Source organism: the organism of the source record quoted next (assembly GCF_019968985.1).
Source record: "MAG: Porospora cf. gigantea B chromosome Unknown PgB_NODE_702_length_12169_cov_132.537, whole genome shotgun sequence".
In the NCBI taxonomy this organism is placed as follows: Eukaryota; Apicomplexa; class Conoidasida; order Eugregarinorida; family Porosporidae; genus Porospora; species Porospora cf. gigantea B.
In genome coordinates, this window is record NW_027179216.1 from 1 (window position 1) to 12169 (window position 12169).

The window sequence follows — 12169 nt, forward strand, 5'->3', positions numbered from 1 at the left end:
GGTTCCTATCGAACTTCCCGTCCGCAAAACGCAGAAGAAGGCTGCTCTTCCCTACGGCAGAATCGCCTAAGAGAAGTAGCTTAACCAGGGCGTCGTAATCAGGAGTGGGCATGACTCACGAACACTAAATATGTGTGAATTGACGTTTTACATGGGCATCGGCAGATCGCTACTAGCCTTTCTGCGAAAAAACTGAGCAGACGACGGCGAGTCATCAGCCACATCGCTGCTGCTCTCACTGGACAATCGTTTGGGCGCCGAAGATTGTACGTCCCAGTAGGCTTCGTCGTCATCCGAAGGGTCTGGAAGGACGGCGAACCAGTCAGTTAGCGGCGGGATGTCCTCTAAACCCTTGCTAATGTTGTCCACTACCGTTTCTACGGCTTCTTCGATTCGGGAAAACGTTTTCTTGTTAAATTTGTGGAAATTCTTCCCTAGGTTCTGTAAATCATTGACCAAGGAGCTATAAAAAGATATAGTTAATATGTCCGAATGGCAACCTACCGATATCGAGTGAGTGAAGTTCTCATAGGACTTCATCGTCGAGTGTGCGCTCTTCGCCAGGTTCATTAGGAATGGTGGGAAGGGTCCCACACTGAGCAGCTTGCAAAACTCCTCACAAAAATGTGTACAGTTACGTGTGAGGATATTGTAGTCATCACCCCTCCACTCGTCAGCAAGGCTCCTCAGGAGCTTGCGGACGCTTTCCTCGCTGAGTGCGGTAGGGCCAAGGACGAATTCCTCCCTCCACACGTGAACTGGGTGACGCATGGGGGAGTTTTTCGTTAATCCACACCTGGGCTCATCAGTTCGGCCATAACCGTACTCCCACCCAAACACCTCCACACCCGCGTGGAACGCACCGGTCTCGAAGGGGCGGGTCACCGCATTAAGCCGGGCTATTACGCTGTCGAGATCGTAGATCTGAATTCTGGAGACGTTATGAGGTGCGCAACCCAATAGTACCCACTTCACCACGTTGTTCATCCGATTTTGCCTCATCCACTGCTCCATATAAGCCGTCATCGACGGAATTTTCCGACATGTGTTGGATTCCTCCACGGCATAGTCCTGTCCCAGATCCACGCTAGCGATGTTGTTTCCGAGCTCCACTAGTGCATCCATAGCTGATGACTCTGCCATAATGTGGATTTACTGGACTGGAATCACGAACGGTGTGCCCACCAGTCTACTTCGTGCACTGTCATCTTGCGCTTGGATCAACAGTCTTTTCACGTCGACACCTTATGAAGCCGTATCTTTGCATGAATTACAGTATTACAGTATCTTGCTTCCATGTTGAACCTGCCTGCATGCAAGTCCAATCCCTATTGGCGCCGAGACATGCGAGAACTGATCGGATGCAAGCGCCCGCGGCGGCAGCCGCGGGTCTATACACGGCAGCCGCCGTGGGGCTACGAGGACCGTTTTGGGCCTGACGTGCGTTGCTCCCTCAGTCTCGCCATGCTGCAGGCTAAAACCGTACGGTACTACGAAAGACGGATCAAACGACGGCGGATCATGCTGCAGGGAACGCCACCAGACTGTGAGTGACATCGAGAGGACTCACACAGACAGTCTTGCAAAAAACCTGCCGTTGGTTTACTGCACGGATCTTGACTACGACAGATACGCAACCATGGCCACGGTACGCTGGTATCAGCAGGTGTTCGACTTCGAGGCGTTCGACGAGGCTGAGAGGGAGGACATGAGTGACATGGTCACCGTTACTGGCGACGAGACCGACTCCGAGGACGTTGCCTTTGAACAGTCATTCTTCCTTAACAAAGCAGCCGTCGGCGAAGTGGTGAAACCCAAGACAGCAAGTGATGGACATGCCACCCTTCATGAGGACTGGCTGACCCAGGTTTAGAACCACTCTAAAAAGCAAACTTAGATAAATAACTTGTAGACGTCCCACGCGACTTCATGAGTGGCGACCCCCAGCGGCTGTAGTCGAGACGGCACTTCTCGCACAAACATATGCCGGCCTCCAGGCGCCGTAGCATACATGGCCACCACGCCGGCGATGGCCGCCAGGTTAAAGCACAGCAGGATGATGACGCAGCGGTCGCTACAGGCACCTCCCATCATCTTCTTAACTGTTCGCGCTGCCGACTTAACATTCTGGTGCACCTCGTCAATGTCCTCCCCGATTCTCCCCATCTGGTCCATTTGCTGATCTAACTGGACCGCAGTGGCATTGCCCATGTCTTCTGCCTCGAGAGCCATGTTCCGCATGCGGTCTACAGCGGCTTGCGTTTCCTCCTGAAACGTGTATGAAAACAGAATTATAGCCTAAATATAGTCGATAATAAAAATAATAATAACCCAGAATTATTCAGAAATGAACAGGAGCTCACTTGCATTTGATCGCCTGCCTGGACCATGGTCTCAATGGCCTGGGTATCGTCAGGGATTTTGTCAGCTTCTGCCACCAGTTGCTCTCGATCAATCTCATGCTTCTTGGAATCCATGTCCTGCTCCTGACGTTTGATCTGCCAATCAATGACGGAGACTGAAGCTCAGACGACCCACCACTGCCAAGCGATTTTGCAACGCCTTTGTAAACTGTGCTCTCTCGGCAGAATCCTCTGGAAGGTGCTTCAACTCCAGAATGTAATCAGTCTTCAGTGCCCTCATGGTAGACGCTAGCAGATCACATTGGGAAATCTTGGCGTTGCGCTCTTCAGGGTTAAAGTTGTTCATACGTCGGAGGGTTTCCTGGTATTCCCTGTGGTGCTGCAGGCGGTCCCTCACCGAAGAACCTGGTCCATTTCGGACAGAGTCTGCGTCAAAGCCTGACAACTAGAGTCCATTGCAGCTATTATTGCATTTATTCAACATGGCCAACGAGGCAGGAAGTCCTCTGAATGTGACTGAAACTGTATCGCCGTGCTGTGTGCCTTACGGACTGCTCATCACGAAGCGCTCAAAGGTGAGTCCTACCTGTTTAGATTTTTTCGAAAGAAAATATTTAAGAAACCGGAAAAATGACGGTCAATTTTATTTTCCCTTCTCGTATTTTCTCCAGGATGACTTCTATCGTTCGTACGGTTCGCGACAACTGAGACAGCTCTTCCTGCATGTCCCGCTCACGAAAGAAGAAACAAGTCACATACGTAGCTTCCTAGCATACTGTGCGAAAACAGGACTCATCATTCCTGAGGAAACGATGCCCTTGGTGCCTCGGGTGGTATTCTTTAACTTTAGAAGGTCCCCTGAAGAATTCTGCGCGAGGTCGGCGAGCCACTTGCAGGTAGGTTGGCTCTGTTAGTATCCAACTCTTTCGTATGTATCAGCTTACCCGATCTAGGCGATTCTATCCTGGCGAGCCTCGAACTTCCCGATTTCGGACGACGAGGTAGACCTACGCACGGATTTGCAATCCGGTTTAATATACTGGGCAGCGCGTGACAACTTCTACCGACCAACTTTGTTCGTGAACCTGCAGAAGCTGGACACGAAACGGTTGCAGCCCGAGCGATTCAATAGGCTTTTGTTTTTCGCCTTTGAATTCGCGAAACGGTACCTGTGTAAGTCGACTTGTTCAGTATACAATCCCTCTGATCTTCTGAATTTGTTCCCTTCAAGCATATTGTTCCAACCCTTCCAGTCGTGCCAGGCATCGTCGAAACCTGCAGTGCCATCGTTGATGTGCGCACTGTTCCGGTGCACCGAATTCCCATGTCGCTGTTGAGCTCGATGACCACCGTTCTCACCGAGCAATACCCATTCATGCTAGACCGTCTGTGGGTTCTGAATGAAAGCATACTGGTGCAGACGGTGTGGTCTGTGGCCAAGCAATTCCTAACGGAGGTCCAGCAGGCTAAGACAATGCTCCTTCGGAAAAATATTTCGAATGAACTGTCGAAGTTCTACTGTTTACACCAATTGGAGAAGAGATTCGGAGGGAAGAGGCCCAACGTAGGATGCGTGTAGAAGGTCATACAGCTCTCGTTGTTTTATCCCTACCCGATGGCGTCCTGTGGCGTCGCGCTGGAAGGGTCTGGAGATCACCAAGGACCCAGCTACTGCCACCGGTTCTGTGGGGAGAGAGCGATGCGTGGAGAGGTCTGTTTGGACCCCACCTCCTCCCCCCAGCCACCCAATTACGATCGGAAAGCCCTGCGGGCCTGGTGTGCTCTGGAAGGCCGGGACGTGCAGACCACTTTGGGAGAGCTCGGAATTCCAGAGGTGCCTGTCCTGACCGCTACAGCTGACACGATAACTCCGGCTAGTCTAAAGGAATCTGAGACGAGTTCTGAGACAAGTACCAGCAGCAACAGGAGCGTTGAGATGAACTCTGAAATGAGCTCTAAGACGAGCCCTGATATGAAGCCTTCAAAGACGATCGAGTCTGTCGCCAGCCACGCGAGCCATCACACGACCTTCTCGAAGCCGTCCGAAGTCACGTGTCACCATGCGCCTTCCCAGGAGGACTTTGGCGGCTTCTTTGCGACTGTCGGGCCTCTAACTGCCGTTACCACAGCTGACACAAGGAAGAAGGATACCTCCAGCAACCCCACACCCGTGACCTCTCCGTGCAAGCCGCCGCAGAGACGGAAGGCTGGGCTTCATATTTTCGCCATACCGCAACTGCGCTGGAAGCTGGGGAAGGAGGACACTCAGATCGACCCTGTCTGCATGACGCTCCTCTCGTCGCCCGCGGAGCTGGATACCGTCTTCACGGCTCGCACATCACGGCACGTCGAGAGAGAGCAGGCGACCGGCCTGCTGTCGTGCTGCCACAACATCTGGGGGGCATCGTATTTTTGAGTGGTAGAATGACGATGACAAGCGTTCATTGTGTGTCATGTGCAGTGGAATACGACAAGCATTCCTACACCCTTATCATATACGTGTCAAGATTTCTTGAAAAGCGGTCACTCTGCCGAAGACTAATGCCGAATTCGGGAATGTCGCACGAGGATCCTTTCGAGGACGACTCAGTGTCCACAGGCTGCATGCAAGATAACCTATGGACGGCGGAGTCCCCTGCGCCTCAATTCCCAGCGTTTGAAGAGGAAGTTGTCGACAATGAATACGCTACTGACTACAGGGCGCCCTACGCTGCCATGTCCATCGCATCGCACAATGACGACCAGGCCAACCCCTCCCCTGTTTCGTTCCGAGACCAGGTTCAGCATGCCCGTAAGAGATTGACGGACGCATGGCGGTCGTGGTCCAATCAGGAGGAAGGAAGTCCTGAGAGCACGCCGCTGCGAGAGCACCCTCTTGAAGCTGGCCTTGTCACGAACCCAATGGAGATCGAGACGCCTGGCATGAATGCGGAACGCTCGTGGTGGTCACGAATCACTCCTCGCAGCTGGGGCTATGCCGTTCTCATCTGTGTAGCGCTGGTGGCGGTGGTACTAATAACCGTAGAGATGTTCACCGTGAAGGCGCCCGCCCGGCAGCCAGCCCACGTTCATGTCGAGGAGCAAAAATGCAAAACTGCCTCCTGCATTAATGCCACGGCGCATCTGCTGATGACTATGGACCCAGCAGGAGATCCTTGTGGAGACCCCTACGGCTTCGCTTGTAATGGGTGGCTGAAGTCCTATCGCCTTCCTAGTGACCGCGATCACTTCTCGCTGTCGTTCTCGTCCGTGGCACGCAAGGCTCAAGATCGCAGTCGCGAGCTCCTTGAATCTCGGAGCTGCGACAGTCTCACGGCGCTTAACGAAGACCCGTGGCAAGCGCGGATGGTTTGCTACTTCGAGGCCTGCCAGGATGTAGACTCTCTCGGCCCCGAACCTCTCACTGGGTACCTTGAGCGTGAACTCCCTTGGGTCTTGTCCGACACTCCAATTGACGAGTCAGATGTCGACAATGTCCTTGGTAATCGCCTTCAGAATGTCCATCTCCTTGGCCTGCCGGGTGTGTTCTCCGTTGGCGTGGAGAAAAACATCTTCACCGGGCAAGGCAGTGTTCTGACGTTTGCCCCTGGCGGCCTCGGGCTCTTTTTCGATGAGTTCGCTGATGCTTCATTGGTGGTCTCGTACGAGCAGCACCTAGCAATGCTACTGGAGTTGTTCGACGCGCAGCACCTGCTTACCCACGGCGCTGCGAGAGCCCGTGCCAAGGCGGTGGTGCACCTGGAAGAGCAGCTTCGAGGGCTCCAGCTGTCGCCTGGTGAGAGAAGTGACGTGGTGAAGTCCTCGACGTTGATGTCGTGGTCGCGACTCACCGACCAGCTGGACCCAGCGATAAATATGGAGGAGTACATAAAAGGTTTTAAGAATTTGTTCAGACGGGACTACGCTGAGGATTTCGGCCCAAGAACTAAGGTTCTTGTACAAGATCCAGAGTACTTCTCGCGTTTATCCGAGGTCTTGAAAGCCGTGCCCCTAAAGGCGCTGGAGGACTACCTTCTCACGCGCGCTCTCTCCCAGCTGTCCCCATACCTCGGAGGCCCGTGGCGCACGGAGGTCAATCGTTGGACGAAGCTGCGTACAGGAATGGACCGCCCTCCTCGTTGGGAGGCCTGTCTGGGTGCTGTGGAAACGCATCTGGGTTGGGTGCTGGCGCGTGACTTCGTAGCGGATTCAGGTAGCAAGAGGGCCCAGGCCGTTGAAATCCTTGGTTCCATCCAGGCGCAGTTTGGGGAGATGCTTTCGTCGTCGCCTTGGATGGACGCACAAACGGTTTCCCGGGCCTCCGCGAAGCTAGAACATTTAACCCATAAACTCGGGTATCCTGAGTGGCTTGTCACAAAGGCACCGGAGTTCTTTTCACAGTGGGAGAGTAGAAGTACGGTTACTCAGATTTTACGGGCCTGTTGAGGCACTCAACGGCGGGTTCTTCGACCAGAGCATGCGCCTGGTTAACCAGGCTGTTCGTTTCGTCTACGGAGGCGTCGGCCGAGCCCTCGACCAGCGGCTTTGGCAGATGACGCCTCAGACTGTGAATGCCTACTACAGCCCCCCTGCTAACGAAATTGTCTTTCCACAGGCGATCTTTGAGGAACCTTTCCTGTTCACCTGGTCCGATGACGATGAACTAGAGAAGGCAGCGCTGTCTGCCCTATCATACGGGGCCTTAGGCGCTGTAATGGGCCACGAGATCGTGCACGGGTTTGACAATCAGGGCCGGCTGTATGACGCGGCAGGCAATCTCGCAAACTGGTGGACAGTACAGTCTGCCAACCACTTCGAAGAGCGAACCCAGTGCCTGGTCGATCAATACTCACAGTACACTGTCCACTCCGGGGGTAAAGAGCTTCATGTGAACGGGCAGTTGACGTTGGGGGAGAACATTGCCGACAACGGCGGACTCAAGGCTGCTCATAGAGCGTATACAGCCCGCATCAGCCCATCGGAGGCGGGTGCGATGCCTCTCCCTGGCATCGACCTTACTACCGATCAACTCTTCTTTCTAGCGTTTTCCACAACGTGGTGCACTGTGAATCGCGATCAGTACGCAGCTCAAGCCGTCAACAACGACCCGCACAGTCCAGGCCCATCTCGCGTCCTTGGCACCTTGCAGAACACTGCGGAGTACAGCCATGCGTTTGAATGCGCTCCGGGCACACTAGTGTTTCCTTTCGAGGACAATGAATCTAGATGCTATGTTTGGTGAAAAACTACCTTTTTCTTCCGATGAGTGCAGGTTTTTACCGAGGCACGACGCACGATCAAACGCCCTACTTCGCAGACAAGCAAAAGAAAGAGCTGGACGAGACAACATGGCCGGTGCACTTCGATGAGCCTCTGGACCTGGAACGGGTGCACCTGCAGGTGGTGAGACCGTGGATAGGACAAAAGGTCCGGTCTCTGCTGGGCTACGAGGACGACATCGTCACGCTGTACTGCGTCCAGCTGCTCGAGAAGACAGGGGTGGAGGATGGTGACCGCGTGTGTCCAAAGAAGATGACGGTGAGTCTTAGGGGATTCCTCCCCGAAGGCAAAGCTCTCAAATACGTATCTGACCTGTGGTCGCTGCTGCTGCAAGCACAGAGCTCCAAGCACGGCGTGCCGCAAGAGCTGGTCGACTGCAAACTGCGAGATGTGGAGGAAATGCAGACGCGTCCACAAGCCGACGACTCTAGGGACCACATAACACACCCAACACGATCTCGTCGCTTTCGCAGCCGATCGCCAGCCAAACGCAGCCGATCGCCAGCCAAACGCAGCGGTCGGCGAACCTATCGAGGAGAGCGAAGGTTCTCTACGAGCACCGAGCGCAGTCCCTGTCGCTCGTCCTCAGAAGAGGAACCACGCTACCGAAGAAAGCGCCGAGAATCGCGCTCGCCGCCGAGACGCCGGTCGCTGCGGTCTCCGAGACCATCTAGGTCTCCACGAAGACGTCATCGGCGACCGCGGTCCCCAGAAAAACGCCCTGTTTCTAAATCGCCTCCGCGCCCTCTTGAGGATATAGGCAAACTGCGTCAAATGGCCCGGAGGGTACTATTGAATAAAAATTAGTAAAATAAGGGAAATTTTATGCCCAACCTGACTGCAGTAGGGGACTTGTCAACGGAGGCACTGCATCAAATAGCACAGGGCGCCTTGGAATTCAAGCGGCACAGGCCTGATGAGCTGCCTTTGAAGGGCCAAATTATAGGGCTGCTTTTTTTTGAGGACTCCACTCGCACTCGGTGTTCCTTCGAAGCTGCTGCAAAGCGGCTGGGCGGTCAAACCATACTAGTTCAGGCGGCGGGGTCCTCCAGCTCCAAGGGTGAATCCTGGCAGGATACCGTGCGCATGATGGACGGGTACTGCGACCTGTTGGTGACGCGACATCCAGCAGCTGATAGCGCTGGGAAAGCGGCCGAGGTGGCAGAGCATCCTGTGGTCTCCGGCGGGTCTGGAGCCGGCGAGCACCCCACACAGGCGCTTCTTGACCTCGTCACCATACTGGAGGACCTGGACCTGAGTGTTTTCGGGCTCCAGACGCGAACGCCGCCACTGCGGGTCACCTTCATGGGCGACCTGAAATACGGCCGAACCGTTCACTCGCTGACGCGTTTGCTGGCCCGGTTCCCTGTGCATTTCACCTTCGTAGCACCTGAAAGCCTGGCCATGCCCCCGGAGCTACTCGGGGAGCTTCGGCAGATCCAGAGGGAGTACCAAGCCGCAGAGCTGGTCGTCGACCACGCGGAATCTGTTGCTGGTCTTCCACGCGGCCATGTAGCCAACTACATCTACATGACTCGCGTGCAAAAAGAGAGACTGAGCGAAAGGGATCGAGAGAGCTATGATGACACGCACCACCTACAACTGGACCACGTGACCATGTCACAGTTTCCGCTGGCTAAGATCTTGCATCCGCTTCCTCGAGTGGACGAGTTGTCATCGGACCTTGACTCCTCACGGCACTGTCTATACTTTGAGCAGGCGAAAAACGGGGTCTTCACCAGGATGGCGGTCTTGCTGTGGTCGCTGGACATGTTGGGAGAGGTGCAACGGAAGTTAGTTGCGTGGCGGTTCCCGTTCTCAAAGCTTTGATGCGTTCGTTGTCTCATTGAAGCTCAATTCCATGACCTCATGCATCATCACTCAGTCTTTACGCCAGACATAGCTTCAATCCAGTTGACGATGTCGCACCAAGCCAACACGACCGACAGGATTGACCCAACCAAATACGCTAGAGAACCCTCAACCAGGTATCCTTTGAGGAACGCCCCGCTGCCCGCAATGTAGGCCACTGCACTGATGAAGAACGTGAGACCACTGGGTATCCAGGCTACGCCCCAGGGACGCACTGCCGTAAACGGTCCGATGCCATTCTTGCGCAGCGTTTCTAGACTCGCCAACAGAAAGAAGAACGAACCCTGAATGCACACCGCAGCAATCACTCACAACGAAAAACCCAACAGCCGAGGCATCCTCCAATGGGGGATGAAGGTAGGTGAAGGAGCACACGGCGAAGACCAAACTACCAAGGAGCAGGTTCAACGCGCAATATCCACCGGAGAGGTCACCGGTCTCCCAGTTTCGGGCCACCAGGTAGAACACCGCCGCAGATCCGACAGTGTTTGCGAACGCAAAACACAAACATCCCTGAAGAACGAACCATACGGTTACTCACGTGCACTGGTTGGTCGAAAACGAAATACAGAGAGCCGATGAGGCTGCCAACGCCTAGACCCAACGTCAAGAACAGTTCCGTTATCGACGCTAGAAACTCGGGAAGCTCGGCATGCACAACCATGCAGCTGCGGCGCAGACTCCCTCTTCTGGAGTTCATGATTGATTTGCGTCAGTCGATGATAACGTGAGGTGTCGGAGAATCAATCTCGATGACTGGACGGCCTCTGCGCTCGCCGTCGGAGTCGTCGCAAACGTAGGTGGGTTGAGAAGTTATTCGGACGACCTCATCTGAGGGAGACTCCGAAACACGAGGCCTGCGTCACGAGGCCTCCGGCAGCTTACGAAAACTCTGATTCCGACTCGCTGGGAACGAGGGCGGAGGACGGAAGCGACTCGTCTGGCACCTTGGATACGGGTGATATCTCTGGCGACTCTAGTCTCGGATGCAGCGGAGTTCTCGCCAGGAATTTTACCAGCTCGACTTCCTCTTGAGGATCTCGACAATCGAATAGATTAAGTGTATCGTAGACTGCTCTTCCCCATGGACTGCACAACAGCTGATACTCGGGACAAATGTCGTTGGCGGGGTCGTTGTCAATCGTCTCCTTGGCCTTCAAGTCCTTCAGCTTGAGGCGGAGCTTGGTATCAAAGGCTACCTCGTCATAGTTTGCGACAGGCTCTTCAGTGAGTCCCCACTCTCGGCGATCATCCAGCAGACGGGTCGGTTCGAGCACGGAGACGACATCGTCCTCAAGGAACCGCATGATCTTCTTCCTCTTCGGAGGCGGCGATGGGTGGCGCGGCTGCGATCCAACACGACCGCCGGCTCTGAGTAAGTCCAGATCTACGTTGCCGTCAACACACAGTGGGGGAGTCTCAGGGAAGGCCTCGCGGTTCTTCGACTGCTTGACATGCGAGGCCACCACTTCGTTGACGTGCAGCGGAATCAACCACGGCCTGTCAAGCACATCAGCCAGGGACTGCAGCTGGCTGTTGATCCGTTTAACGCTGGACTTCTGCAAAGCATTAGAACGCGAGAAGAGCGAGTTGAACCTACCAGGCTGTCGGAGTCCAAGCAGTCCATGAGTGCGAGACCGCTGCTCGTGCAGGAGGTAGTCAGCGAGTGGAGCATCCCGAACCACAGTAGCTCCTGCGTTAGCGACCTGCTTCAGCCCCACCAGAACGTGCTCTGCGAACGCCCGCGTGTGTACCGCGTGTGCGAACTGCAGCGGGGAGAGTGAGGTGAGTGCGGCGCACGGGCCGTCAGACAGCTGCGAGTGCTTGTTGACCCACTGTACGAGCCTTTCGACAGGATCCAAAATGTTCTTCTGAGATGTTGTCACCTCTTTTAGCGCCTGCGATTACACGTGGGCACTGTCTCACCACTCGGGCATCAGTACAGAAGGGTATACAAGCCCAGTACAGCTCATAGACTTTGAAGACCTGGGCCACGTCCTGCGCTGGTGGCAGGGCGCAATCGGCCAACTGGGCCTTGAACTCCTCCAACGTGCACGAGCCTAGCGCTCCGTGGGGCTTGTGGTTGGGGGGGTAGTCGCGACCTTGTCTGAACTGCTTGTTGGAAATGCCCTGAAACGACGCAGGGCACCACGCCGTCACCAGCGTACGTAGTAACCCGGAGGTATACGGCGACAGATGTCTACAACGTGCATCCACCAGAACACACAGGTGGATCATCTTCGCACGGATGAAGGTTATGTCCTTGGATTGCGTCTCGCCATCTGGCGTTACCATTGACCGAATCATGCTCCTGCGTTCTGCAAGACATTGAGAAGAGGAATGGAGTGTGCACATACCATACAAAAAGTCCACAACCAGCTTGGTCTCTTCAATGCTAAGCACGCCAACACAGTCAGTGAGTACCTGAATTAGCTCTGCATTCATTGCATACCTGTAGGATGCTAATCACAGTCCGAACTCTTTCGTGGAGACATATCCAACAGAGAAGGGTCAGCTTCTCACTGATGGAACCTGAACATTCGGCAGAGTGGAACAGGAAGCACTGAGAAGCTACGTTACGGTAATTCCGACAAACTAACCTGAAACAAGAACGTCCTTCTCCTCAGGCAACGACACGAGACTTAGGAGTTCGTCCACATCCTCCTCGACACGTC

The 12169-nt window shown here is 54.6% G+C and overlaps 8 protein-coding genes across 19 annotated transcripts; 4 read left to right on the forward strand and 4 right to left on the reverse strand.

Moving 5' to 3' along the window:
- Window positions 1–147: 147 nt before the first annotated feature.
- Window positions 148–1143, reverse strand: KVP17_000030 (uncharacterized protein; the record flags this gene model as incomplete). 2 transcript variants are annotated; one of them, XM_068520894.1, is made up of 2 exons in its annotated part: window positions 240–441; window positions 505–1143. In XM_068520894.1, coding segments are annotated over 2 exons (841 nt in total), but the record flags the coding sequence as incomplete, so codon positions are not given. The 2 variants fall into 2 exon arrangements, with proteins under 2 accessions (XP_068372266.1, XP_068372267.1); XM_068520893.1 differs by having other exon boundaries at window positions 148–1125.
- Window positions 1144–1296: 153 nt separating this feature from the next.
- On the forward strand, window positions 1297–1873 carry KVP17_000028 (uncharacterized protein; the record flags this gene model as incomplete). 3 transcript variants are annotated; one of them, XM_068520706.1, is made up of 2 exons in its annotated part: window positions 1297–1546; window positions 1575–1873. In XM_068520706.1, the coding sequence occupies 2 exons, from the start codon at window positions 1297–1299 to the stop codon at window positions 1871–1873; spliced, it is 549 nt and encodes a 182-aa protein (XP_068372262.1). The 3 variants fall into 3 exon arrangements, with proteins under 3 accessions (XP_068372262.1, XP_068372261.1, XP_068372260.1); XM_068520705.1 differs by lacking the exon at window positions 1575–1873 and having other exon boundaries at window positions 1297–1554; XM_068520704.1 differs by lacking the exon at window positions 1297–1546 and having other exon boundaries at window positions 1640–1873.
- A 20-nt stretch (window positions 1874–1893) lies between these two features.
- On the reverse strand, window positions 1894–2819 carry KVP17_000024 (uncharacterized protein; the record flags this gene model as incomplete). Of its 3 annotated transcripts, XM_068520462.1 has the most annotated exons (4): window positions 1894–2298; window positions 2364–2498; window positions 2539–2734; window positions 2761–2819. In XM_068520462.1, the coding sequence occupies 4 exons, from the start codon at window positions 2817–2819 to the stop codon at window positions 1894–1896; spliced, it is 795 nt and encodes a 264-aa protein (XP_068372251.1). The 3 variants fall into 3 exon arrangements, with proteins under 3 accessions (XP_068372251.1, XP_068372250.1, XP_068372252.1); XM_068520461.1 differs by lacking the exons at window positions 2539–2734; window positions 2761–2819 and having other exon boundaries at window positions 1894–2268; window positions 2364–2477; XM_068520463.1 differs by lacking the exons at window positions 1894–2298; window positions 2364–2498; window positions 2761–2819 and having other exon boundaries at window positions 2506–2709.
- Window positions 2820–2845: 26 nt separating this feature from the next.
- On the forward strand, window positions 2846–4779 carry KVP17_000026 (uncharacterized protein; the record flags this gene model as incomplete). 4 transcript variants are annotated; one of them, XM_068520563.1, is made up of 4 exons in its annotated part: window positions 3176–3259; window positions 3317–3536; window positions 3617–3927; window positions 3955–4779. In XM_068520563.1, 4 exons carry the CDS (start codon window positions 3176–3178, stop codon window positions 4777–4779), a joined length of 1440 nt encoding a protein of 479 aa, XP_068372256.1. The 4 variants fall into 4 exon arrangements, with proteins under 4 accessions (XP_068372258.1, XP_068372256.1, XP_068372255.1 ...); XM_068520565.1 differs by lacking the exons at window positions 3317–3536; window positions 3617–3927; window positions 3955–4779 and adding an exon at window positions 2846–2938 and having other exon boundaries at window positions 3035–3277; XM_068520562.1 differs by lacking the exons at window positions 3176–3259; window positions 3317–3536; window positions 3955–4779 and having other exon boundaries at window positions 3688–3942.
- Window positions 4780–4919: 140 nt separating this feature from the next.
- Window positions 4920–8429, forward strand: KVP17_000029 (uncharacterized protein; the record flags this gene model as incomplete). Of its 3 annotated transcripts, XM_068520815.1 has the most annotated exons (4): window positions 4920–6742; window positions 6771–7539; window positions 7569–8082; window positions 8138–8382. In XM_068520815.1, 4 exons carry the CDS (start codon window positions 4920–4922, stop codon window positions 8380–8382), a joined length of 3351 nt encoding a protein of 1116 aa, XP_068372265.1. The 3 variants fall into 3 exon arrangements, with proteins under 3 accessions (XP_068372265.1, XP_068372263.1, XP_068372264.1); XM_068520813.1 differs by lacking the exon at window positions 8138–8382 and having other exon boundaries at window positions 6771–7584; XM_068520814.1 differs by lacking the exons at window positions 4920–6742; window positions 6771–7539 and having other exon boundaries at window positions 7605–8429.
- Window positions 8430–8447: 18 nt separating this feature from the next.
- KVP17_000031 (uncharacterized protein) lies at window positions 8448–9452 on the forward strand (the record flags this gene model as incomplete). The annotated part of the gene is made up of 1 exon (XM_068520941.1): window positions 8448–9452. The coding sequence occupies one exon, from the start codon at window positions 8448–8450 to the stop codon at window positions 9450–9452; it is 1005 nt and encodes a 334-aa protein (XP_068372268.1).
- A 47-nt stretch (window positions 9453–9499) lies between these two features.
- On the reverse strand, window positions 9500–10194 carry KVP17_000027 (uncharacterized protein; the record flags this gene model as incomplete). The annotated part of the gene is made up of 3 exons (XM_068520613.1): window positions 9500–9778; window positions 9807–10007; window positions 10036–10194. The coding sequence occupies 3 exons, from the start codon at window positions 10192–10194 to the stop codon at window positions 9500–9502; spliced, it is 639 nt and encodes a 212-aa protein (XP_068372259.1).
- Window positions 10195–10375: 181 nt separating this feature from the next.
- On the reverse strand, window positions 10376–12034 carry KVP17_000025 (uncharacterized protein; the record flags this gene model as incomplete). Of its 2 annotated transcripts, XM_068520481.1 has the most annotated exons (3): window positions 10376–11392; window positions 11421–11946; window positions 12018–12034. In XM_068520481.1, 3 exons carry the CDS (start codon window positions 12032–12034, stop codon window positions 10376–10378), a joined length of 1560 nt encoding a protein of 519 aa, XP_068372253.1. The 2 variants fall into 2 exon arrangements, with proteins under 2 accessions (XP_068372253.1, XP_068372254.1); XM_068520482.1 differs by lacking the exon at window positions 12018–12034 and having other exon boundaries at window positions 11421–11789.
- Between the last annotated feature and the right edge of the window lie 135 nt (window positions 12035–12169).